Consider the following 27,772-nt stretch of genomic DNA (forward strand, 5'->3'; position numbering starts at 1 on the left):
TCAATGAGATCATGGCTGATCATCCAAATTCAGTACCCTGTCCCTGCCTTCTCCCCATATCCCTTGATCCCTTTCGCCTTAAGAAATATATCCAACTCTTTCTTGAATATATTTAATGAACTGGCCTCCACTGCCCTCTGTGGCAGAGAATTCCACAGGTTCACCACTCTCTGGGTGAAGAAATTCCTCCTCATTTCAGTCCTAAATGGCTTACCCCTTATCCTTAAACGATGACCCCTGGTTCTGGACTCCCCAGCCATCAGAAACATCCTTCCTGCATCTAGTCTGTCCAGGCCTGACAGAATTTTATAGGTTTCGATGAGATCCCCTCTCAATCTTCTAAACTCCAGTGAGTATAAGCCCAATCGACACAATCTCTCTTCATACGTCATTCCTGCCATCCCAGGTGTTGAGTCTGTGTTTTCAAATGTAGTTATGCTGAATAACAGGACACAGACTACAGAAATAATTAAACAGGTCTTTAGTGATTGAGGGTCAAGGCTGAACTGGGATACAACTTTGCTCCGCAGGGTTTATATACCGGCGTGGTCACCACCGGTACTACAATGTACAGGAGCCATCAAAAAGTAGTCCATCACCTTAAGGTATCCTCTTAAGGTGGTACAGGTTACATACACTACAATTCCTCCCCTTTTAGCTTAACAGTGTACACCCCAAATTAAACATTACATGGATAACATATATACAATTTTCACACAAACTGTTCAAAGATTCAGTCTCTGAGGAGGCCTCCTGATCCGGGCCGGATAACGCCTTTCAGGGGTCTCTGGTTCTCGTTGCTGGGGTGACTCATCCATTTGATCTCCGATGGATTGAACATCATCATGTACGTTCGAGTCTGAGGTAGATGCTACAGGCTCAATAACTTCTTCAACTGGTGTCTCTGCCGTAGACATGGGGTCGACCCTTGTTCTCGATTCCACGAGTTGGTCAGCATGACGTCGTATTACGTTCTCTCCAACGTCTACCGTGTACATCAAGGGTCCTTGTCGGGCACGAATTGTTCCAGATTGCCATTTATCATCCCTATAGTCCCTGGCCAACACTGGTTGTCCTATTTCGAAACTCTGAGTGGCCTTGTTATTGACGTCCTGGAATTGCTTGTTTTCGACTTCCCTTCGCACATTGGGTTTTAACAAATCCAACCGGGACCGCAACCTCCTGTTATAGAACATTATGGCAGGGCTTTGATTTGTCACTGCATGCGTGGTGTTTCGATATGCCATCAGGAAATTGTCCACCTTGTGTTGTGGAATATGGTCTTCGCTCATGGCCTTTATCGCCTTTTTGAACGTTTGTACAAATCTCTCGGCCAACCCATTTGTAGCCGGATGATATGGGGCAGATGTATAGTGTTTCACCCCATTCTTTTTCATGAATTTCTGGAATTCTTCTGACACGAACTGTGGTCCGTTGTCTGAACATATTTGTTCCGGCAACCCATTCCTTGCAAATATGGTTCTTAGAACTGCGATCGTCTTCTCAGAGGTAGTGGTCGACATCTTAATCACTTCTGGCCATTTAGAATGTGCGTCTACTGCGATCAAAAACATGGAATCCATGAATGGACCTGCAAAGTCGATATGCACACGTTGCCATGGGGTTGAAGGCCATTCCCACGGATGCAGCGGTGCAATTGGAGGTGCATTTTGAACTTTTTGGCACCCTGGGCAGCTTTTAGTCAGATCCTCTATTTGTTTGTCGATACCTGGCCACCACACATAAGCCCTAGCAAGGCTTTTCATCTTGACTCCCCCCAGATGACCTTCATGCAATTCCTTCAGAACTCTCTCCCTTAATTTAGGAGGAATAATCACCCTTGTTCCATACATCAATGTTCCTTGACATACGGACAGCTGTTCTCATCTGGCTGAGAATGCTGGTAACAGTGGGTCGCCATGTGCTGGCCATCCCTTCACTGTCAAGTCATAGACCCGAGACAGTGTCGGGTCATTTCGGGTCTCTCAATACCCGCATTGGTGACTGGTAAGCATTCGATGATGGTCGAGTGAAATATCTCGACAGGGTCAACTGCCGGTGCCTCTTCCGCTGTAGGTAGTGGCAGGCGCGACAGCCCATCAGCATTACCATGTTGCTTTGTACCTTTGAATTCGATATCATATTGATGTGCCCCTAGGAAAAGGGACCATCTCTGAAGCCTCTGCGCTGTCATTACCGGAACACCCTTCTTAGGGTTGAAAATGGAAACCAACGGCTGGTGATCTGTCAGCAGCGTAAACTTTTGGCATTGCAGGTAATGGTTAAATTTCTTAACCACCCACACGAGGCTGAGAGCCTCCCTATCTATCTGAGCATAGTTGCGCTCTGCGGAGGTCAATGATCTGGATGCGAACGCGACTGGCCTTTCCGAGCCATTTGGAAACTTAAGTGAGAGCACTGCCTCGATACCATATGGAGAAGCATCACAAGCTAAGCGAATAGGCAGCATTGGGTTAAAGTGAGCCAACACTTCCTTAGAGGTGATCAGTGCCTTGCTCTTTTGAAAAGCCCGCTTACAATCATCGCTCCACTTCCATGGTATTCCCATTTGCAAAAGAGTGTTCAGCGGGTGTAACACCGTGGATAAATTTGGAAGAAACTTGTGGTAATAGTTAAGCAACCCAAGGAACGACCTCAACTGGGATACATTTTCCGGAGCAGGAGCCTTCACAACAGCTTCAATTTTGTCAGGTGACTTATGGAGCCCCTCCTGGTCAATGACGTGGCCGCAGTACGAGATTCGCTTTTGAAAGAACTCACATTTCTGGCGATTAACTCTGAGCCCATATTCTTTCAATCTGGTGAGCACCTGCTCCAAATTCGCGAGGTGATCCTTATCATCATCTCCTGTAATCAGGATGTCATCCAGGTAGCATTGTGTGCCTGGAATTCCCTGCAATACTTGCTCCATGGCCCTTTGCCAAATCGCTGGAGCCGATGCCACTCCAAAAACCAGTCTATTATACCGATATAAGCCCTTATGTGTGTTGATCGTGAGATACTGGCGTGACGCTTCATCCACTTCCATCTGCAGGTACGCCTGCGCCAGGTCTATCTTGGTGAAGTGTTTCCCGCCAGACAGCGAAGCGAAGATATCTTCAATCCGCGGAAGCGGATATTGCACCGTGTGAAGAACCGGATTAACAGTGATCTTGAAATCGCCACAGATGCGAACCTTCCCAGGTTCCCCCGGCTTGTTGCTCAGCGCACGCTTCATGACAGGAACAATGGGTGTGGCCCATTCGCTCCAGTCCACCTTGGACAGTACTCCTGAATGTTCTAGCCCTTCCAGCTCTGCTTCCACAGCAGGTCGTATCGCATAAGGTACCGGTCTGGCTTTGAAAAATTTTGGGTTTGCATGTTCTTCAACCTTGATGTTTGCCGTAATTCCTTTCAGTGTTCCCAGTCCCTGTTGGAACACCTCCTTAGCATCGTCTAATATTTTGGACAGTCGTTTAGGTTTGACGTCGTCCTCTTTACAGGCATCTACAGTCAGTGCTTGTATGGAATGCCAGTCCACATTTATTCTCCGGATCCATTCCCGTCCCAGTAGTGGTGGACCTCCATCAGGTAACACATACAAGTCCATGTTCTGACTTTCTTTACCATTGTAGACCACATTTTACTTTTATCTTTCCTTTGGGGTATACTATTTGCCCCGTGTATGTTTTCAATACAATCTCCGTATCCCTCAGGGGAATGTGCGAGAATAACCTTTTGTAATCTTGCTTATTCATGACCGTTAATGCCGATCCAGTGTCCAATTCCATCTTCACTTGGACTCCTGCTATCCGAAGCATGACCCAGATAGTTTGGTGGTCTGCTGTGTTACCCACATTATGTATTTTTAGACAACCCAGTTCCTTACTGCTGGAGTCTGAATCCATCTTCTGTTCATCCGAACTGTTCTCTGTCACCTTGTGTACTTTTTTGTACTTCTCCTGCGGCGACTTTTTGCTGCTGGTCTTCTTTCCTGACCGGCATACTCTCGCTATGTGACCAAGTTTGCCACATTGCCTGCATTCTTTATCTTTGAACCAGCACTGGTTCTGGTCATGTGTTGTCCTTCTGCAACGATAGCACTTTACTGCGCCCAATGCCATTTCATTGGTGCTGAATTCCAATGGCCTTTGCTGTATCTCTGCAGCGCCTCGTGCTGCTGCCTCGTGCGATGCTGCAATGCTGAAAGCTTTGTCCAGCGTAAGATCCTTTTCCTCTAGCAGTCGCTTCTGGGTTCCTTCCCTTAGGAGCCCACACACAAACTTATCTCTCAGTGCGTCTGCTAGTCCTGTACCGAACTGACAGTACTTTGATAACTTGCGCAGTTCGGTTAAGAATTCAGCGTTGCTTTCTTCTTTAAGCTGAATTCTTTTGAAGAATTTAAATTGTTCCGCTATCAGCAGCGGCGTGGGGTTTAAATGCTCTTGCAGGATAGTAACAATATCCGCAAAACTCTTTCCTACCGGTTTATCTGGTGTTACAAGGTTCCTTCATAACCCGTACGTCTTCGCACCCATCGAGTTTAATAGGGTTAGTGCTTTCTTACCCTCCGGTACCTCATTCATTGTACAGTAAACTTCGATGCGTTCCACATAAGTGGCCCAATCTTCTACAGCGCTATCAAAAGCAGTGATGTTACCCGTTTTTGGCATCCTTGTTGAGTTTCCTTTCCTTTGGGTATGATTATTTTATTTTATTTTTTATTTTTTTCAAAATGGCGGCTTCCCGTGCTTGGCGGCTTTTCCCGCGCTGGGCAGCTTTTCCCGTGCTTGTCTTCTTCCCCCGCCGACTCAAAATGGCGATTACCGCGCTGTTGCCGTTCTCGCCTCCCAGCGGTCCTTTATTTTCCCCTACGCTGCTGCTCTTGTTCCCCGCCGCTCCCGCGGTCCTTGTGGTCATAAACGCGTTCCTGGCTGCTGCGCGTCTCTGCCCCGATTGCAGTCCGGCCCCTGACACCGGCTGCGGTTGTGTTCTCCGCCTTTTTCGTCGTTACCCTCCCCTTCTCTTACTGACAACTCGGCCGACTTCCCCCCCCCCCCCCCCCCCCCCGTGCCGCTTGATCGGGCTTACCCGCTGCTGTCATCGAAGGGATGTTCACTGATGTTTGACTCTGTGGCCAGAACCCAACCCGGGTTCCCGATGGCCTCCCGTGCGATGCAGTGCCCAGCAGGATGTTGAGGGTGGATGTCCTTGTTCGACGCCCGTTTCAGAGGGCGAAGCTTCCTTTGATGCAACTGCCGCTAGGTAAGATCAGACTCGTCGCCACTGTTGAGTCTGTGTTTTCAAATGTAGTTATGCTGAATAACAGGACACAGACTACAGAAATAATTAAACAGGTCTTTAGTGATTGAGGGTCAAGGCTGAACTGGGATACAACTTTGCTCCGCAGGGTTTATATACCGGCGTGGTCACCACCGGTACTACAATGTACAGGAGCCATCAAAAAGTAGTCCATCACCTTAAGGTATCCTCTTAAGGTGGCACAGGTTACATACACTACACCAGGTATCAGCCTGGTGAATCTTCGCTGCACTCCTTCCATGGCAAGAAACGTCTTTCCTCAGGTAAGGCGACCAAAACTGCACACAATACTCAAGGTGCAGTCTCACCAAGGCCCTGTACAACTGTAGCAAGACATCCTTGTTCCTGTACTCGAACCCTCTTGCTACGAAGGCCAACATGCCATTTGCCTTCTTAACCGCCTGCTGCACCTGCATGCTTACCTTCAGCGACTGGTGCGCAAGAACACCCAGGTCTCTTTGCACTTCCCCTTCTCCCAATCAATTGCCATTCAAATAATAATCTGCCTTCCTGTTTTTGCCACCAAAGTGGATAACCTCACATTTATCCACATTATAGTGCATTTGCCATGTTTCTGCCCAATCACCCAACCTGTCCAAATCGTACTGGAGTTTCCCGACATCCTCCTCACAGCATACCCTCCCACCCAGCTTTGTGTCGTCTGCAAATTTGGGGATATTACATCCAATTCCCTTGTCCAGATCATTAAAATATATTGTGAACAGTTGGGGTCCTGGGACCGATCCTTGCGGTACCCCACTAGTCACTGCCTGCCACTCGGAAAACGACCCGTTTATTCCAACTCTTTGCTTTCTGTCCGCCAACCAGTTCTCTATCCAAGTCAATACATTGCCCCCAATCCCATGTGCCTTAATTTTGCACGCTAATCTCTTATATGGGACCTTATCGAAAGCCTTCTGAAAGTCCAAATACACCACATCCACTGGTTCTCCCTTATTTATTTTACCAGTTACATCCTCAAAAAATTCCAGTAGATTAGTCAAGCATGATTTACCTTTTGTAAATCCATGTTGACTTTGTCTGATCCTGTCACTGCTTTCCAAGTGCTCTGCTATTACATCTTTTATAATGGACTCTAGCATTTTCCCCACTACCAATGTCAGGCTTACCGGTCTATAATTCCCCACTTTTTCTCTACCACCTTTTTTGAATAGTGGGGTAACATTAGCTACCTTCCAATCCATGGGTACTGTTCCAGAGTCTATCGAGTTCTGGAAGATGACCAGCAATGCATCTACTATTTCTAGGGCCACTTCCTTAAGTACCCTGGGCTGTAGATTATCAGGCCCTGGGGATTTATCGGCCTTCAGTCCCATCAACTTTCCTAACACCATTTCCCTACAAATACTGATTTCTTTCAGTTCCACCATTTCATCAGACCCTATGTTCCCCGGCATCTCTGGGAGGTTATTTGTGTCCTCCTTTGTGAAGACAGAACCAAAATATGTATTTAGTTGGTCTGCCATTTCTTTGTTCCCCATTATAAATTCCCCTGATTCTGACTGCAAGGGACCTACGCTTGACTTCACCAATCTTTTTCTCTTCACATATCTATAAAAGCTTTTACAGTCAGTTTTTATGTTCTCCGCAAGCTTACTCTCATATTCTATTTTCCCTTTCTTAATTAATCCCTTTGTCCTCCTTTGTTGAATCCTAAACTGCTCCCAATCCTCAGGATTATTGCTTTTCCTGGCCAATTTATATGTCCTCTCCTTGGATCTTATGCTATCCCTAATTTCCCTTGTTAGCCACGGTTGGGTCACCTTTTTTGTTTTATTTTTATGCCAAACTGGGATGAACAAATTCTGTAGCTCATCCATTCGGTCTTTGAATGTTTGCCATTGCCTATCCACCGTCAACCCTTTGAGTGCCATTCCCCAATCAATCCTACCCAACTTGCTCCTCAGACCATCGTAGTTTCCTTTATTTAAATTGAGGACCCTAGTTTCTGAGTCAACTACTTCAATCGCCATCTTAATGAAGAATTCGATCATATTATGATCGCTCCAACCCAAGGGGCCTCGTACAACAAGATTGCTAATTAATCCTTTCTCATTACATAATACCCAGTCTAAGATGGCCTGATCTCTGGTTGGTTCCTCGACATATTGGTCCAGGAAACCATCCCGTAAACACTCCAGGAATTCCTCCTCCACAGTATTGTTACTAATTTGGTTGGCCCAATCTATATGTAGATTAAAGTCACCCATGATGACTGCTGTGCCCTTATTGCACGCTTCTTTAATTTCCCTTTTAATGCCATCCCCAACCTCCGCCTTACTGTTTGGAGGTCTATATACCACTCCCACTAACGTTTTTTTCCCCTTAGTATTCCTCAATTCTACCCATACAGATTCCACATCATCAGAGCTAATATCCTTCATTACAATTGTGTTAATCCCTTCTTTAACCAGTAATGCTACCCCACCTCCCTTTCCTTTTTGCCTATCTTTCCTGAATATCGAATACCCCTGAATGTTGAGTTCCCAGTCTTGGCCATCCTTGAGCCACGTTTCCGTAATCCCAACCAAATCATATTCGTTTACCGCTATTTGCACAGCCAATTCATCTACCTTATTACAAATGCTCCTCGCATTAAGACACAAAGGCCTAGAAATTCAGTTGGCTGCGCCAGGCGTTAGCGCCTTAGGAGGAGCAGATCTCGAGCGCTAGGCGCTTAGCGCCCGGGCGCAGCGCGATCTGCGCCTCGCCCCAACTTCAGTAGACATTTAGCGCCGGCGCAAAGTCTTTGCGCGCGCAGATCATGACGTCATTTCGTCGTGCAACGCCCTTTGTGCACCCGGAACCGGAACTTCACTCGCGCCGCCCCATTGTGCGCCGGGCGGCCCTAACGACTGTGAAGTGGAACGGTACACAGCCGAGGCGGGCCGCGGGGAGCGCAAATTAAAGGGCACTTACCCTGCACTATAAAGGGCAGCCATTTTGCAGCATTCACTCTTGTGCAATGGATTTTTGGAGAGAGACCAAGGAAGAGAGCTTACTGCTTTGGCCCAACACTAGGACAGGTCTTTTTGGCTTCAGGCCAGAGCTGTGCAATTCTCTTTGCCTTCATTGAGATCTCAGTGTTTGCCAGCATATTATGGGGGCTGCATTGGGTGCCAACGCTGAGTTTCAGCCTTATGTCGGAAGGGCTTACAGACGCCGTGAGAGAGTGGCAGCCCTGGCTAGACGCAGAGGGGGCAACAGGCGTCGCCAAGTGAGGCCTTACCCACCCAGGGTATACCGCCAGCAGTTCTCCTATCTCAACATGTCTGCCGCGCAGTGTGTTAGGAGGCTGCGATTCAGAAGGGAGGTGGTTGCAGACATCTACCAGCTGCTTCACAGAGATCTGCGTCCACAGCTGATGCGCAGGACGTCTCTGTCGGTGGCAGTGAAGGTGACGGTGGCTCTCAACTTCTATGCCACCGGCTCCTTCCAATCCGCTGCTGGGGACATCGCTAACATCTCCCAGTTCGCCGTGCATTGCTGCATCCGCCAGGTGACCAATGCCCTTTTCAGAAGGAGACATCAATTCATCTCCTTCCCCATGACCCTGGACAAGCAGCAGTAGCGTGCAGTGGGATTTGCAAGAATAGCGGGCTTCCCCATGGTGCAGGGCGCCATTGACTGCACGCATGTGGCTTTGCGGGCACCTCTGGAGCATGCCGAGGATTACCGCATCCGGAAGGGCTACCATTCCCTCAACGTACAGCTGGTGTGTGACCACAGGCAGCGCATCCTAGCTGTCAATGCCCGCTTTCCAGGCAGCAGCCACGATGCCTTTATCCTGCGACAGACAACTGTGGCTGACATGTTCCAGGCACAGCCTCACCCAAGAGGATGGCTTATCGGGGACAAAGGCTATCCTTTGTGTACCTGGCTCACGACCCCTGCTGAAGAGGCATACAACGAGAGCCATCAAGCGACCAGGAACCTCATCGAACAAACAATCGGCGTCCTGAAGCAACGGTTCCGCTGTCTGGATCGCTCCGGGGGAGCCCTCCAGTATTCGCAGGAGCGAGTCTCCCAATTCATCGTCGTTTGCTGCATGCTGCACAACCTGGCTATCCGCAGGACTCGGGCACTGCCACCTCACGTTGGACCACCACCTCAGGAGGAGGAGCAGGAGGAGCATGAGGAGGAGGAGGACGAGGAGTACCAGCCCAGGAGGGAGGCAGAAGGTCCAAGGGCCGCCCGTCGGCGGCTTATTGAACGTCACTTCTAGGCCCCCTGTCAGGGAATGGCTTGTGCCAATGAAAGAATATGATTGCAGCCGCTGCGCAAGCCCTCAGCCGGTTAAGGCAACAAACACTTCAAAGATCAAACATGGACAATGTGAATAAATAAAATGGTTTATTGTACAAACTCAGGGCCCTTCCCACATGAAAACCAAGAACACACGAAACCCCCAAAAAACACTCACACACATGAGTCACTCCCACAACCTGGGGAGGATTAACCAAAGATGTAAATAAAAATGGCCTCATCCTCGGCCTTCAAAAAACAACCATTCCACAAAACACAACATTTGGACACACCCTCTACTTTGTGTCCCGCGAGGGCGATGCCCTCTGCAAACTTTGCCGGCCCCTGGACGCCCTGCTGCTGCTCCTCAAAGTGAGGCCAGTGGCTGCTGCAAGGCTGGGGGAAGGCTCCTGAGGGGCACATGTCGTGGCGGCAGATGCCCTTGGGGGTCGGCCTAGACGAGGTCTGGCCCTCGAGGGGCCGGCTGGTGAATGCTGCAGCTGTCGCTGGCCAGCATCAGTCGCTGCAGCAGCTCGTGGCAGCTCCACTGGGGGAGTGGCAGTGGCGGCTGGAGGAATGGGGGCAAGCTGGCGGATGGCAGGCGCTCGCTGGTCGCCTGAGACACTGGCACTCGCCCGGGCCAGCACTGCAGCATGCGCAGCAATCTGCCGAGGGACAGACCGCTGTGCTGCTGCAGTGCGCCGGGTGCCCTGGCGATGCCGGGCTGACACAGCGAGTGTGGCAGCAGTGAGTGCCCGTGTTGCCCTGTTCTGAGACCGCATCAGAGCAGCCAGTGACTGCACGGCACCACTGATCACCTGGCCAATCGCTGCCAGAGAGGCCCCGAATTCGGTGACACTCCGAGACAGGGACTGGATGGCCTCAGACATCCGTCCCACTACCCCCATGAGCTCCGTGTGCCGGCGCTCCGAGTCCGCGGACATGTCCTCGAGGCGGCGCATCTCCTCGGCGTTGACCGTCTCTGGACTGGAGGCCGGACTCTCCCTCTGGGGAGAAGGCCGCCGAACTGGCCGACCCTTCCTGCGTTGCTGGACGCCGCTGGGCCCAGCAATTGGACTCCCCTCCGACCCTTCCCCCCTCTGGGGAGAAGGCCGCTGAGCTTCCACCCCCCTCCCGCGTTTCTGCAGGCCGCTGGTCCCAGGAGCTACATTCCCCTCCGACACTTCCGCCACGCTCCTCTCCAGGGAAGACGTCTCCCCTACAGTGACATGGCTTGCCGCGGCTGAGGGTTCCCCTGATGGGCCGCCTTCCTCTTGCTCCTCCTCCTCCTCCTCTTCTGAGGGGCTGTCACTGGCAACTTCAGGGACCTCCTCCTCACCATCTGAAAGCAGGAAGGCACAAGAGTAACTTTAGAGTGAGGAGAGGGCGTCAGCGAGGGATGCATGAGTGGTGGCATTCAGCGCATTGGTCGGACAGTGGCAAAGGATGTAGATCTGATGCGCAAGTGGGACGAGAGAGGTCCAAAAAATGATGTCCTTACCATTGGTGCCCAGAACAGGGTCGGCATCTCCAGATGCAACGGGGCCAATCACCCGGGCACCCAAGATGCGCTGTTGCAGCTCGGTGAGCGGCTGGATCTGGGGTCCGCCTCCCCCGGTCACAGTCCAGCTCCTCTTCTTATTGGCCAGCTTGGCCTGCAAGAGAAAGGACGGCCTCTAAGTACAGTGTGTAGCCCTGATCTTGTGTGCACTGCCTCCCATGGTCGAATAGCCTGGCCAGTCTGTAGCCCTGATCTTGTGTGCACTGCCTCCCATGGTCGAATAGCCTGGCCAGTGTGTTAAGTGTACAATGTGCAATTGATGTTCATGACTGACCCATAGCTGCTGCATGAGGGCTGGCCATTAGGGCTTTCAGGTCCCTTTGCCCATAATGTGAGGTGCACATGCAAGGATGAGGAGGACACTGGAAAGGGTACTCACCCTGACAATCCTGGCGAGGTCATTTAGTTTCTTGCGGCATTGTACCGCGCTCCTGGGGACCTCACTGTTCGATGTCACCCTGGTGGCGACATGCCTCCAGGCTCTCCGGTAGACGCGGGCCGGCGGCTTCCTCCCATTGTCTGGGAACAAAATATGGCGTCTCTTCTCCACAGCACTAACCAGCACCCTCAGATCAAGCTCTGAGAAGCGCTGCGCTCATTCACGGGCCTTCTCCATACTTTGAGGCGCTATATGGGTCCAGCAGCAGTGTTCAGGCCTAGCTGGAGGGCTCCAGTGTGCAGGGCGTGGCAGCAGACCAAGTCGACCCTTCCCCCTTAAGAGCTGGCCGGCGCCAGGGTGTCTGCTGTCAATCAAGAAATGGCCGCACCTGCGCTGCGCCCGGCCTCGGCGGTATCGCTCAGCACCTCCGGCTTAGCGCCTAAAGAGAGCCGTGCATCGCCAGTTTTAGCGCTCGAGCAAACTCTTAAGGCGAAGCTAATGAATATCGGCGAAGTGGCCTCGAATTTGCGCCGGGCGCAAACTTTAGCGGCCGCCCGACTTTACCGCCCCAAATGTGGCTATAATGAATTTCTAGGCCAAAGCCTTCAGGCTTGTTTTTTTAACGCTCTTAGACCTATTAGAATTATTATTTACTGTTGCCATGTTTGATTTAAACCGTTGATTTCTCTGACTGCCACTTTTGTTTTTCTCCTTTCTATCTTTTGCTTTTATCCTTGTTTCCCTTTCCTCTGTCTCCCTGCTCAGGTTCCCAACCCCCTGCCATTTTAGTTTAAACCCTCCCCCAGAGCACTAGCAAACACTCCCCCTAGGACATCGGTTCCTTGGCATGGCAACTTCGTTAAGGTGTGCCATCTTCTTCTTGCTCTGTTCCCAGGTCTTGCATGTAGTGCACACTGTTTTGAGCCTGCCAGGCATGCTGCCTGCTATCCTCTGGAAAGGATGCCCTGGAGTGGCAAACAGGGCAATCTTCCTCACACTGCAGCACTTCCAGTTCACCAAATAGTAAGTGCTGTGCTGCTTCATTGCTAACTTAGATTGTTTCCTGCTTCTGCATTATTGTCCCAGCAATTGGGTATTGCCAGCTAACCTTTTGCCCTAAGCAGCCTATGGTGATACCTGGACTTCAGGGGTTAAGTTACAAAGAGAGATTACACAAATTAGGGTTGTATTCCCTAGAATTTAGAAGGTTAAGGGGTGATCTGATCGAAGTTTTCAAGATATTAAGGGGAACAGATAGGGTAGATAGAGAGAAACTATTTCTGCTGGTTGGGGAATCTAGGACTAAGGGGCATAGTCTAAAAATTAGATCCAGACATTTCAGGGGTGAAATTAGGAAACACTTCTACATACAAAAGGGTGGTAGAAGTTTGGAACTCTCTTCCGCAAATGGCAATTGATGCTAGATCAATTGTTAATTTTAAATCTGAGATCGATAGATTTTTGTTAACCAAAAGTATTAAGGGATATGGGCCAAAGGAGTTAGATCGCACATCAGCCACGATCTCATTGAATGGCAGAACAGGCTCGAGATGCTGAATGGCCTCCTCCTGTTCCTATGGAAAGGCTGATGTATGCGTGAAAAGTATTTACACCAAAAATTGGTGCTCTGTTTTACAACGTAGTAATAAAAACCACTGAACAATAATATGCAACTGGTTTATTTGTTTTTGTTCTCTAGCAAGAGAAATTTCTGTTAAAGTTTATATTTCAATTTGCTGGCATTTTTGTAACTGTGGTTCGTCACTCTTTGAAATTTATTTTAAAGCATGATGTATCTCACACACTTCTGTTTGCTTGGCTTCCAATGTACAGGGCACAAGATCAGTGTTGTTTTAAGAATTCCTTTGTTATGCAGCGACAGTACAAATTCTGTTGTTAAAAGCTAAGCAGCTTCAAAATCAGCATCCAGTTTTTGGAATGTGTTGATGAAAGCTTTCACTGGTTCGAATCTCTAAAATCAACAATCTACTTTGACGTTATTCATAATGAATTTTTTTATTAAGATGGTTTTTTCAGTAATAAAGTGAGCATGTAGAAAGTTTATGTACACATCATTGGGTTGTCTTGGGGCTATATTTACAGATTCCTAGTTCCCAGACATTTACAAGCCCATTGTGGATCTCAGAAATTACTTTTGATGTTTTGAGCATCACTGTTTTTGTGACTCTAGGTCGACCGCTTAAAGTTATGCATTCAGAGAGAGGTCAATATTGAGGCATTCATATAACTAAAGGTGGACCTCTTAAGGAACTGCTTTTCTGGCCTAAGTAGCTTAATAGTCTTGTTATAGTGAATTATGTCTGCTTATGGCTATTTTAACCAGTGAGAAATTGTTTCAGTCATGCTGAGTATATTTTATATAAAACAAATTTGTTAGTAGTGAAGAGATTGTAGTGTGACATAATGGAAGATTATGCTAAATTTGTTTACTTTCTATGATAGATTTGTTATTGTTCTATTGAAATGATCTCCAGCTTTTCACAGATGTAAAAACTGGTTAACAGGATATTATTGCTAGGAATTTCTGGGGGCTTGCAGGTCATAAATTTCTGCATTTGAGTAAGAGTCGATCCAGGGATATGGAAAATGTTGACAGCCATGAGCTAGATTTGCACATCGGCAGTAATAATTGGATATAAATGACACGTAATTTTTTTAAGCTTTAAAATGCAGTTTAACAGATAAGACCTACTTCCATTAACTTAATCAGGATAAAATATGCACCAGATTATCACCCACTGGAACAGAAATTGTCTTCAGCAAGAATTTAAACCACCATAACATACACTTATATTGAGCTTTTCACTGCTCACCTCGCCGGCCTCCCACCTTGCACCCTCTGTAAATTTGAGCTTATCCAAAACTCGGCTGCCCATGTCCTAACTCGCACCAAGTTCCTTTCACCCATCGCCCCTGTGCTCGCTGACCCACAATGGCTTCCGATCTGGCAATGCTTTGATTTTAAAATTCTCATCCTTGTTTTCAAATCCCTCCATGGCCTCGCCCCTCCGTATCGCTGTAACCTCCTTCATACCCACAACACCTCCCCCCGAGATATCTGCGCTCCTCTAATCCTGGCCTCTTGGGCATCTCCGATTTTCATCGCTCCAGCATTGGCGGCCGTGCTTTACAGCTGTCTCGGCTCTCAACTCTGAAATTCCCTCCCTAAACCCCTCTGCCTCTCCACCTCTCTCTCCTCCTTTAAGACACTCCTTAAAATCTATCTCTTTGGCGAAGGTTTTGGTCACTTGTCCTAATATCTCCTTATGTGACTCAATGTCAAATTTTGTTTGATAACTCTCCTGGGAAGCGCCTTGGGACATTTTACTGTGTTATATAAATGCAAGTTGTTGTTATTTAGTGCAATAAAATATCCCAAAACACTTCATGAGCCAAAGTAAAATACAACCAGATAATAGAGTTACAATTTATTTAAGATTACATAGCAACTAAGCAACATATTGCTGTAAAATACCAGTGGTAAGGTTGCTCTTTCATGCACATTTGTGTGGTTTATAGGTGAACCTGTGCGGGGTTGCAACTTTGTTAATGAGTGTTGGGAAGCTATTCAACAATAAGGAGGGAGGAGGCTTCATAGTTGAACCCAATTCTGTTCTCGCCTAACATACACGAACACACACACACAGAATGCAAAAGAATTGTAAATTAAAACTTGAGTTTTAGCTTCTTGCACCCTCTGATATGTATGAAGCATATTCAGAAATAGTTCATTTCCTTTATTACAGAATTTTCTTTGATGTAAACGGTAGTGTTTTTTTCAGTTTGTCATAAACTGGAATTTTATTTGGATGACTGTGTACATGTATTTTTAAGAAATCTGCATACTTCCTTAAGAATTGTTTTCAATTGAGACTTGGGCTTTCCACCAATGGTTCATACCATAAATACCTTGCATAATGTGCCTCTGTGCCACAGGGACCAGGAAAGTCCCAGCTCCAATTCCTGGTCTGTGCTGAGTCTGCTGATCGCAGCTGTCCTTAGGCGGGGAAATGTGAGAAATCACCCAGGATTGCTGCCTCTGATTGCTACCCAGTAACCTTGCTGCAAAAAGAACGCTAGATTTTGACCATCATGGGGCTGACCGGCAAAGCACGGCAGCTAACCACCCGATAGTGCTGATGGGAGGCTGACTACACTTCAAAAGTACCCCATTGGCTGTAAAGTGTTTAGGGACATCATGAGGTTGTGAAAGGTGCTATATAAATGCAACTTCTTTCTTCTTTAAAATAACAACAGCAAATGTTGGAAATACTCAGAGAGAGAAACAGAGTTAATGTTTCAGGTCTGGGACCCTTCATCAGATGCCTTTGCTGCCTGACAAATTGCTGCCTGACAAATTGCTGCCTGACTTTAAACAATAGAAAACATGCTGCTAGCACAATGAAGCAGATGATTGGTTTTGTATCAGAGTATCCTTAATTCAGCCTGATTGACTTCAGTCAAGTATAAGTGTATGAGCTAATCAGAATATTTTCAAGCACAAACTCTAGGATGATTATTGTAATAGTGTGGTATACAATCAATGAGTGTAAACTATAGTGCTGAATATTCCCTTGTGTTACACATAGTTGTGACATTTGGTTACAGAGCATTGCATGGAAGTGTCTAGTTTAAGCATTTGTTGCAACGTAACTAAGAATTTGGTCAGAAGTTAGTGAGGTGTTGCTGCTCCGAATGGAAATATATTGATGTGCAGTACGTATGTAACAATTTATTTTAATGCATCCAGAGAGTTTAAACTGTGCCATACTAAACCTTGAACGTAACTTATCACTGCTACACTTCATATGTTTTAATAATAATGAAGTAGCTCCTCACTAGATGTCTCACTGATATATTCCAAAATCTCAGATATAGCGTACATATACTGTAGTTTATGCCTCTCTAATTTGGAAAACACATTCACTTGTTACATCTGTTGCATAACTTCTGAAAAGAGCATTGTAGAGAAAGTCTATTGTATATGAAATTAAAATAAGATGTGTATTTGATGATAGGTTTAGATTGCTAATTTTCTATTATGTTGCTTTTGAGCAATAACATTGAGAATAGGAAAGTGTTGCCACAGTGTTCTATAGAGCCCCATTTAGAATTTTCTAAATGTAAGATTCAATACTCGATGCACCCAAACTTTACTTTCATAATCCTGTAAGGATAGATTGTCTAGTCTGGCTAGACAAACTCTATATGCAGAACTATAAATGATGTTAACCCAGAATGTGCTGGCAAAATAATGGTGAGTTTAATGTGCACCACCGTTATTAGTGCATAAAATACCCAGTAATTTGGGGTGAGGAAGAGATGCGCTGTGAGTTGCGAATCACCACAAATTCCTGGACGATTTGCACTGCTCTGTCGTTCGCCTCGCCGTCAGCCTCCCCACGAGTGTCAAGAAATTGCTGCATTTGCACTGTAAAATGAATTAATATCGCCACAGAAAGTTAGGGCTGCTATTTAATGGCGTAAGGACTCTGTTAATGGGGTCATTTATGTTTCCAATATCCTTCCACTTTGAAACCAGTTAGCAATTAAATGATTATTGTTTTGCATATGCCACATAAAGCACGTAACCAGGATGCTGGTTAAACTGATTTGTTAAATTGATTTGTTGTGGCTTCTGTCTGGGAGTAAAGTCGATGCTAAATTCATTGTGGCTCATCAGGATTTAGAGTTACCCCCCTCCCCCTCAAATATATGGGTCCACTAATCGGTAAGCAATCAGCAATGCTGATTCCACAAGTAACACACGCTTTAAATTGCTATAAAATATCTAGCTTTTGCTTGCAGCAGCTACCTTCGATTCCTGAAGGTTATCTTATTCATATGTTTATGTATCATGTTTCACAGGCAAAAACATTTAGAGCTACACATTTCCTGCATGCAATTCCGTAATAAACTTTGTTTAAATAATGTCCAAGCTGCCACTTCAGAGCTTTGCGAACCATTCAGATCCTTAAATTTCATTGGTTAAGGATGGCCCCATCATTCACCAAGGTACCAGCTGCCCCATTGACCTTGCCACACTGTTATAAACTCACACTTCCAGCAAATTACGGCACAAAATTAATTGGAGCTGAAGAGTGAGGAAAAAAATCCAACTCACGGCGCTCATCACAAGATGCCCCACTCCAACAAATTCTGGGCCGATGTCTTTTAATACAATCCTTAAACAGAAGTGTTAACTTTCATTGTTACATAAAGTAGTGTTTCAGGTAAGTAATTGAAAGATGGACTATTAAAGTTTGAATATAAGCAAGATTTCAGTTTTCATTGCAGTGCCTTGTAATGCTTTATATCCATTCATTTGATTTGTTAACTATGTCATGGTTCGTATCCATATGAACAGCATAGTAACCCTGTTTTTTGAGGCTGTCCTTTTTCAGTTAACGTGTAATTTAAATTTATTTTTCAGAAAAAATATGCAACGGAATAAACAAGTGGCTATGGGCCGAAAAAAATTCAACATGGACCCTAAGAAGGTGTGAAATCATGTTTCTTTCCATTGTCTCAATTTTTTGAGTCTGTGTTTATTTTGTTGTATTGCTGAACATCCGTAATACTTTAGAGCTCCAATAGTCTTCTCAACAGCTGTTCACAGAATCACAGAAACCCCACAGTGCAGATAGAGGCCACCTTGGTCCATCGAGCCTGCACCGACACATATCCCACCCGATCCCCGTTACCCCTACACCAACACATATCCCACCCAACCCCACGTATTTAATCCCCCTAACACTAAGGGTCAATTTATCATAGCCAATCAACCTAACCTGCGCATCTTTGGACTGTGGGAGGAAACCGGAGCACCCGGAGGAAATCCACGCAAACACGGGGAGAATGTGCAAACTCCACACAGACAGTTGCCCGAGGCCAGATTCGAACCCGGGTCCCTGGCGCTGTGAGGCAACAGTGCTAACCACTATGCCACCGTGCTGCCCCTTGGCTTTGCTAAGAGGAGGTGCAGGGGAGCAGTCCAGTGACTACTTGAGTTCTGATTTCTCTCCCTTCTGTGGGACATCACTTGCCTCAATTCAAGCATTAACATAAGGAAGTGCATTAACTAAATGAGACAAGGCCATTCAGCCTATCAAGGCTACTTCTTTCAACAGACTGTGTAATTTGTCCTGTCGTGGCTCTCATTTCATCTCCTGAAGATGAATAATACAGGTTGAACAAAGAAGTTAAAAGTAATTTTTTTTGCACAAGACTTTAATGTCACACTTTCTCCAGAGTATTCACAAACATTTTAGAGAAGTAATGGCAGAAAACCAAATCTCAAATTATGATTTTTAAACTAATGCTTGACGGGCACCAGCAGAATGAGATTAACATTAGGGAGGGGGAGATGGTTGTATGCTTTATATATTTTTCTAAATTGGGGAAAGGGTAAACCGCACTGCACTGTTTATGTTCTTGTGAAATCTATTAGCTGCCCTCTATGATAGCTTTGTAGTAATAAACTGATGTGCTTCTTGACTGTTGTTGGAATGTAAATACACCAAATTTTCACCAGTCCAGCAAACACAGATATAACAGCAAGATCAATAACAATAACGACTTGCATTTATATAGTAAAGTACATGCACATAAGAGGCTTTTGGTGAAAATGTTGCGATTAAAAAATAAAGACCTATCTGAAGTATACACTGAGAAGTGCATGGTTGCAGACTTATGATCTTCAAGGTACAGCCAGGCAATCCCATCTCCCCAACCTGATTTTCATTCTTGAATTAAATTTATTACAAAGTTCCAGGCTGCAGCAGATACATCATCTTCTACAGTACTGTATGATATTATGCTGGAAGACACGATTCATTCATTGGCGTTTTGGGGGATTTGTACCTGTTACAGGCAATTTCATTTTCAAAGCATGGAACCTGAAATAAACTGCGACATTGAATTCAGTATAGGACAGCTAATGTAATCTCATTCTGATGACATCTATCAACATTAATTTAAAAGTCGCCATTTCTTATGATTTAAGTTTCTGTAATTCTTTTACAATTTTGTGAATGCTTCTAGTGAATCCTTAATATCTTGTGCAAAAAAAACTACCCTTTTACTTTAATTTCTTTGTAAAAGAAAATGCTGATGGCAGTGTCTAATTGTATTACTGTATGTTATTGTCCATCATATAATTATAGCCATTTGAATAAGCTATCTGTTAATGCAGTGTGATTGTGAATTATCTGATACTTCAGATTTAATGGCCGCGATTCCGCTAACCGAGGCGGGTCCAGGGCGGCCGGGTTCGGTGTCGCGGTCCCAGCCCGCTGCCTACTGCAGCCCACGCTCTCCAAACGATTTTTCGTTGATTGGGTTAAGCCCACCCTGCGAGGTTCCCGGCCAATTCATAGGAAGCGGGTCTGATGATGTAATTTCCGTCATCAGCCGGTTTCCTTAAAGGGGCCATGTCCAAATTGAATTTGACAGTACTGCTGTCAGTATTCTACAGCATTGAGGTGCTGTGAACACTGACAAGCACTGCACAAAGGTGCATGGCTGCACCCAGGCTCTCCCATGACTCCCGCCATATGGAGGGAGTCACAGCACACAGGGAGGTTCTCTTCCCTTTCCATGGGTGGAAGAGACCTCCCCAGGACACCAACACAGCCTGGTTGCACATTGCACAGGAGGGGAGAAGCAGGGATGTTGAAAGGAGCACCAGGCTGCTGTGGCGCAAGCAGATCACAAAACATTACTGCCAAGCCACACTCAACCTCATCCTGCTGTGCCACTCATCACATCCACATCACTCTGCCTTCCCTACCCTACTCCTGCACATCCTTACTCACACCAACTTACCTTGCATCTCCACCTATCCCTCTCTATGTACATTATCACTTCCCCATCTCACTAGCCACCCCTCACATTCACCCTCAACCTACTGCAAGCATACGAACTAACAACACACAAGGGTAGGCACCTGGGTGGTTTAGCCAATGTTCATGTGAAGTTTATGTTAATGTGTTGTCAAACATTGAAATCTATATTTTCAACACTTTACATTATTGGACAGATCTGTGCTCACCTTTAGAAGTTTCTTAGTGAGTTCCACTGAATGTTGAGACATAACTCCCCCCCCCCCCGCCCCAATTGTGATGAGTGTGAAAGGAATGGCTTGGACATTGTAGGGATGCTTTATGGTGTTGGTGTTGGGTGGTGTCAACCTGGCTCATCATGTGGCAGCCAGGGTGTACAGCGTCAAGTGAAGTAAATCTGGCCATGGTGACGTGATTGTTAGCCTCCTGGGCAGCAATGTTGTTGGGTGCTGATGGCCTGTGTCCTGTGCAGCATCAGGTGATTGCGGAGAAAGTTGGTATTGTTGTTGGTGTGCCTGGTGATATTGGTGCTGGGGCTGATCGTGGAGGGATTCAGAGGACCAAGGTAAGATTTTTTTCAAGGGCACCGATGTTGCTGGAATAGATGGCAGCTGAAGTTGAGATGACAGAAGCGATCTGTCAATGGTGAGAGAGCTTGCTCCAAGGAGGTGACAGTGGATAGAGAGTTTACTCCAAACACTTCCAAACTGCATAAAGCTCAAAAGTGTCTTCCAGATCCTGAAGGCTCAAGCTTCTGACATTGGTAAGTGACCAGCTGTGAAATGGTAGCTTTCATACCACTTTTGCAGCTGTCACCTATTCAAAACAATGGGGAGACATAAAGAACCTGACCTACTTACCTGACGGGATCTCCGAACGACGTGAACCCCGTTTAAAAAAAAAAAAAAAAAAAAAAATGGGAAAATAGAAATAGGCTGACAAAATAGTAGTTAACAAGCACTTAACTATTTTAAATGCCTCCCCTGTCACTTGGTGTCGGGTCTGTTCTGAAATCGCAGACCCGATACTTTGGAAACTTACTTGGAGGCGGGTTCTGAACCCGCTGTTAATCATTTCGATTTTGACAGCGGACCTGCCTCCAAGCCCGCCCTCTGAGCGCTGACAAAATCGCAGCCATTGGTACTGGTGTCGTACTTGCATATTTGCATACTAGCCTTCAGATTTTACATGTCTAGACTTTAAAAAGCAAGTTATTGGTCCTGGAGGGGCTCGGAGAGATGAGAGGTTGTTCTATTTTGCAAGAATAAACTTTTTTTTTTTACTTTGTCTCCTCTCATCTTGAGTGCATACTTATATTTCAAGAGGTTCAATGTACCTTTATAATTTTTATCTATTTCACAATTGTAGAAGTACTGTTTTGTTTGTAAGTTTGATTTAAAAAAAAGTAATTTAGAATATACAACAAATTTCAGAAATTGCCCCAACCCAGCTAGCTCTTGATCACTTTCTTATGGCAGAACATAAAGATTTGCAATGGGAACAGGCCGTTTGCCTGTTTTTTTGGTCAGAGAATGATAACAAAAAGAGTGGGGAAAAAAATAAAAGCACAATATTTTGTTAAAATCACACAGAAAAAATCCGTACCTTATTTTGCTCAACTGCATTAACGTGTGTAAGGTTGTGTGTTCAGCAAAGGATATCTCAGCTTCATTGACAGCTTGGTAATCTCTTGGAGTACGATACTCATTTATCATGAGAGTGCCATTATTAAAGCACATTTTGGGATTTATTGGAGGCTAGCCAAAACTGCACAGAAGCCAGGGCTCCTATAATGAAAAAAAGTTTAATTATGGTAATTGCCTTGATGCTCAGCATCTCTTTCCTGGGTGTTTCCTGTAATTGACAGCTAACAGTTGAGCACTGTTACATTGAATTGTTCTTGTTATGCAAAATTGTTATTTTTTTTTCAAATATAATTCAAAAATGATCCTGTAATTGTTTAATAATATTCCATGCAAAAGTGAACATTCTTATGTATTGCATATTTGCAAGAGCTCAAAATTCACTATACTATCTACTTTTCTCACAGCTTCCTTGTATCAGATGTAGATTATTTCTCAGTAAATTTGGTGTCATGATTTCACAAACACTTTTAATACTCTTGAGTGTACATCATTTCCCATTGAATCCCACAAGTGACTTGAAACAGAGCAGTAAAAAAAGCCTTCATTTCTATCAGCCCTTTTGATCACGAGAGAATGGCATTTTAACCAATATGAGAACCAGGGCAACACACTAAAACACGCACTGCTGACAGGAGATGAACACAAATTTCTTGCTTCACATAGTTTTTAGACACAGGATCATGTAATCTATAATAAAGTCATAAAAATGTCCAAATCAGATGGATGGTGTATGCTAGAGATTGTAAATTCAAACTTGGAATCTTATCAGCCTCTTAAGCTTCCTTTTTATCTGAGTCCCTTGATTATAATACATCTATGCAATCACCCCAATGTTTCTGTACTGCACTGTATTTTGTTATACCTGGAGTAATGGAATAGCTTAAAATTAAAGCTCTGATATTTATTGTTTTAAAATAAATCATTTGAATTTCAAATATATTCTTTGTTACAGGGCATTCAGTTCCTGATTGAGAATGAGCTTTTAAAGAACACACGAGAGGATATTGCACAGTTTCTGTACAAAGGAGAGGGACTAAACAAGACTGCAATTGGGGATTACCTAGGAGAGAGGTAATATTAGTTCTAGTTCTTTTTTGTATTAATCTTTGGATTAAGTTTATATTGTAGTAGCAAGCCATCAATTTTCTCACTCTCCCCTTCAAGCTAAATCTGGAGATAAGGGGGGAAAAATTGGGTGAGTAGCGCCACCTGTTAGCGCCTAAAGAGGCAGTCAGTGGCTGTAGCGCCACTGGCTGCGCCTCCCGCGATATTCAGCAGGGGCGCTAATGGTGGCGTTAGCCTTTTGCGCTGCGCCGCCACCGATGACATCATCGGTGTGCGCAGCGCCCCGTTCGCGATATTTGGTAGCGAATGCCGCAGTTGCGCCATTCGCTACCCGCGCCCGGTTCACGGGGCCTTGCTGTGCCTGCAGCGGCGCAAGTTAAGGTGGAGGTGTGGGGCGGCCGCCTTTTTCAGCGGCCGCCTGCCAGCACCTCTGTCCCCGGCCTCCTGACCACCCCCACCCCCCCCGCGGCATTGCCGGCTGTTTCCCGAGAGCCCGGCACTTCTCCTTGGTGCCACCCGGCACTTCTCCTTGGTGCTGGGCTCGTTTGCCGGCACTCGCGAGCGGGGATCGTGCTGTTGCAGGCCCCCACCCCTTAACAATGGGAGGAAGGCCTGCAGTACCGCAGCGTGCCATGCCGCAGCGTGTGGCACGTTGCGCTGCAATATTCAGTTTCAGCACCCTAAGAGGGACGCGGAGCGCCTCAAGCCTCGCCCCGTCTCCCTCTAGGGGCAATGAAACTGAATATCTGCCGATCGCTAAAGCCTCGAACGCTGCGCTAAATCCTGCGCTCAGGCGACTTTGGCGCCCCAACCCAATTTCTAGGCCAAGGAATCTCAGCATCCTGATCAACACTGAAATGAATTTCTTACCCTACACCCAATTCATTGTCAAGACTGCTTTTTTCACCTCTGGAAGTTTCACCATCTGTGTGCCACCTCCACGCCTTATCGCTACCATAACAGTTCTCCATGTTTTCATCAGCTTGAAGACTAATTTCTCCAATGTTCTCCTTGTCTATCTGCATGCCTCCACAAACTACAACTTGAAACTCTGTGACCCAATTCTTTCATGCACAAAGTCCTGTGCACTATCGCCTCCATTATTGGCAAGCACCACTTCTCTACTCGTGCACCAGATTACTTTTCATTTTCAACTTTATCATCAGTGGCTGCTCTTTTAACCCAGCCATCTGAAACTCTCTCCCAAAATCTCCGTACTATGACACCTACCTCACTGCCTTCATAAGCTAGCTTCTGCAAAAGCCTTCTCTTCAACAATACTTTCAGGCTCTCCCACCAAATTCTTTTTTCCTGTTTGATGCCCACCTTTACCCCCTTCATTAAGTACTCAGCTATTTTCTTTGTGCAAGGAATAAGAACATAAGAAATAGGAGCCGGAATAGGCCACTTGGCCCCTCGAGCCTGCTCTGCCATTCAATAAGATCATGGCTGATCTTGGGCTCAAAACCACTCCCCAGCCTGCTCCCCATAACCCTTCACTCCCTTATCTTGCAAAAATTTGTCTATCTCCACTTTAAATGTATTTAATGACCCAGCCTCCACAGCTCTCTGGGGCAGAGAATTCCACAAATTCACAACCCTCTGAGAGAAGAAGTTCCTCCTCATCTCAGTTCTAAAAGGGCGACCCTTTATTCTGAGACTGTGCCCCCGAGTTCTAGATTTCCCCATGAGGGGAAACATCCTCTCTGCATCTACCCTGTTGTGCCCCCTCAGTATCTTATATGTTTCGATAAGATCACCTCTCCTTCTTCTAAATTCCAATGAGTATAGGCCCAGCCTACTCAACCTTTCCTCATACGTCAAACCCCTCATCTCTGGAATTAACCTAGTGAATCGTCTCTGAACTGTCTCCAATGCAAGTACAGGTAGACTATCCTTTATCCGAAAACCTCGGGACCAGCCGTGTTTCGGTTTTCGGAAAATTTCCGATTTCAGAAGGTATTTTATAAGACTGGGAAATTTGTCGGGGGCGGGGGGTCGGCGTCGGGGGGGGTCGGGGGTGGGGGTCGGCAGGGGTCGGCGTCGGCGGGGGGGTCGGCAGGGGGTCGGGGGTGGGGGTCGGCGGTGGGGGGGGTCGGCGGGGGGGTCGGCGTCGTGCGCACGACTTACGCTGAACGAAAAACTTTCGGTTTTTAGAGGTTTTCGGTTTTCGGAAGTTCGGATAAAGGATAGTCTACCTGTATATCCTTCCTTAAATAAGGAGACCAAAACTGTACGCAGTACTCAAGGTGTGGTCTCACCATTACCCTGTTCAGTTGCAGCAGGACTTCCCTGCTTTTATACTTCAACCCCTTTGAAATAAAGGCCAACATTCCATTTGCCTTTTTGATTACTTGCTGTACCGGCTGATGCGCCATCAATTACTCAAAAGACTGAGGTTAAGCGAGTAACAACCAGGCTTTTATTAACTAAAGAATGAAGGTCTTGTCTCGAGTGGTCGACCCGTCCAGAATACTAAGGGACTGGGAGGTAGTCACTTATATACCTGGAATAGTGGGAGGAGTCAGCCGAGGCATGTCCAGACCTGTACCTAGTGGAATACACATACACCTACAGACAGGTATAACAGTGGTTTACCACACCTGCATGCTAACTTTTTGTGTTTCATGCACAAGGACCCCCAGGTCCCTTTGAACTGTAGCATTTTGTAATCTCTCTCCATTTAAATAATAGTTTGCTTTTTTATTTTTCCTTCCAAAGTGGATAACCTCGCACTTTCCCACATTATACTGCATCTGCCAAATGTTTGCCCACTCACCTAGCCTGTTTATATCCCTTTGCAGATTCTTTGAGTCCTCTGCACAACTTGCTTTCCCACCCATCTTTGTATCATCCGCAAATTTGGCTACATTACACTCGATTCCTTCACCTAAGTCATTAATGTAGATTGTAAATAGTTGGGGCCCCAGCATTGATCTTTGTGGCACCCCACTAGTTACCATTTGCCAACCAGAAAATGACCCATTTATCCCGACTCTCTGCTTTCTGTTAGTTAGCCAATTCTCTATCCATGCTAATATATTACCCCCAACTCCGTTATCTTATGCAGTAACCTTTTATGTGGCACCTTATCGAATGCCTTCTGGAAATCCAAATACACCACATCTACTGGCTCACCCTTGTCTACCCTGCTTGTTACACCCTCAAAGAACTCCAGCAAATTTGTTAAACATGATTTCCCTTTCCTAAAACCATGCTGACTCTGTTTGACTGCAGCATGTTTTCTAAATGCCCTGCTACTCATTCCTTAATGAAGGGCTCCAGCATTTTCCCAACGACAGATGTTAGGCTAACTGGTCTATAGTTTCCTGCTTTCTGTCTCCCTCCTTTCTTAAATAGGGGTGTTACATTAGCAGTTTTCCAATCTGCTAGGACCTCTCCAGAGTCCAGGGAATTTTGGTATATTGCAACCAATGCATCCACTATCTCTGCAGCCACTTCTTTTAAGACCCTGGGATGCAGGCCATCTGGTCCAGGGGAATTGTCGTCTTTTAGTCCCATTATTTTACCGAGTACTACTTCCTTAGTGATAGTGATTGTCTTTAGTTCCCCACTCTCCGTGGCCCCTTGATTATCCATTATTGGGATGTTGTTAGTGTCTTCTACAGTGAAGACCGATGCAAAATATTTTTTCAGAGTCTCTGCCATTTCCCCGTTCCCATTATTAATTTTCCAGTCTCATCCTCCAAGGGACCAACATTTACTTTAGCTACCCTCTTCCTTTTTATATACCTGTAGAAGCTCTTACTATCTGTTTTAATGTTTGTTGCCAGCTTACTCTCATAATTCATCTTCTCTCTCTTCATTATTTTTTTAGTCATCTTTTGCTAGTTTTTAAAAATTTCCCAATCCTCTGGTCTTCCACCAATCTTGGCAACATTGTATGCCTTCGTTTTCAATTTGATACCATCCTTTACTTCCTTAGTTAGCCACGGATGGTGCTCCCTTCTCTTAAAATCTTTCTTTCTCACTGGAATATATTTTTGTTGAGAGTTATGAAATACCTCCTTAAATGTCCGCCACTGCATTTCAACTTTCTTACCCTTTAATTTGTTTTTCCAGTCCACCTTAGCCAGTTCTTCCCTCGTGCCATTATAATTGCCTTTGTTTAAGATCAGGACATTGGTTTGGGATACAACTTTCTCACCCTTCAACTGAATTTGAAATTCAACCATGCTATGATCACTCTTTCCTAGAGGATCCTTTACTATGAGATCATTTATTAATTCTGTCTCATTACATAGTACCAGATCCAAGATAGCCTGCTCCCTGGTTGGTTCCATTACATACTGTTCTAGGAAAACATTCCGGATGCACTCTATGAACTCCTCCTCCAGACTACCATGGACAATTTGATTTGTCCAATCAATATGGAGATTAAAATCACCCATGATTATTACCGTACCTTTTGTACAGGCCTCCATTATTTGTTGCTTTATACTCTGTCCAACAGCATTGCTACTGTTTGGGGGCCTGTAGACTATGCCCACCAGAGACATTTTCCCCTTATTATTTTTTATCTCCACCCAAACTGATTCTACATCTTGATCTTCTGAGCCAACATCACTTCTCACCACTGCACTGATCCCATCTGTTACCAACAAAGCCACCCCACCTCCCTTTCCTTTCTTTCTATCCTTCCGAATTA

At 45.8% G+C, this 27,772-nt stretch overlaps 1 protein-coding gene across 6 annotated transcripts in view; it reads left to right on the forward strand.

Annotated features, from left to right (window-relative positions):
* Window positions 1-27,772, forward strand: part of cyth1b (cytohesin 1b) — a 260,252-nt gene that overhangs the window by 181,044 nt on the left and 51,436 nt on the right. For all 6 annotated transcript variants that reach the window (XM_085963766.1, XM_085963764.1, XM_085963765.1 and 3 more), the window contains 2 exons: window positions 17,983-18,049; window positions 22,991-23,109. In XM_085963766.1, coding sequence (XP_085819892.1) covers window positions 17,983-18,049; window positions 22,991-23,109 — 186 coding nt within the window. The remainder of the gene's footprint in view (window positions 1-17,982; window positions 18,050-22,990; window positions 23,110-27,772) is intronic.

This window comes from Somniosus microcephalus, chromosome 21 (genome assembly GCF_052327205.1).
Source record: "Somniosus microcephalus isolate GS21.2 chromosome 21, FLI_Smic_1.0, whole genome shotgun sequence".
Classification (NCBI taxonomy): Eukaryota; Metazoa; Chordata; class Chondrichthyes; order Squaliformes; family Somniosidae; genus Somniosus; species Somniosus microcephalus.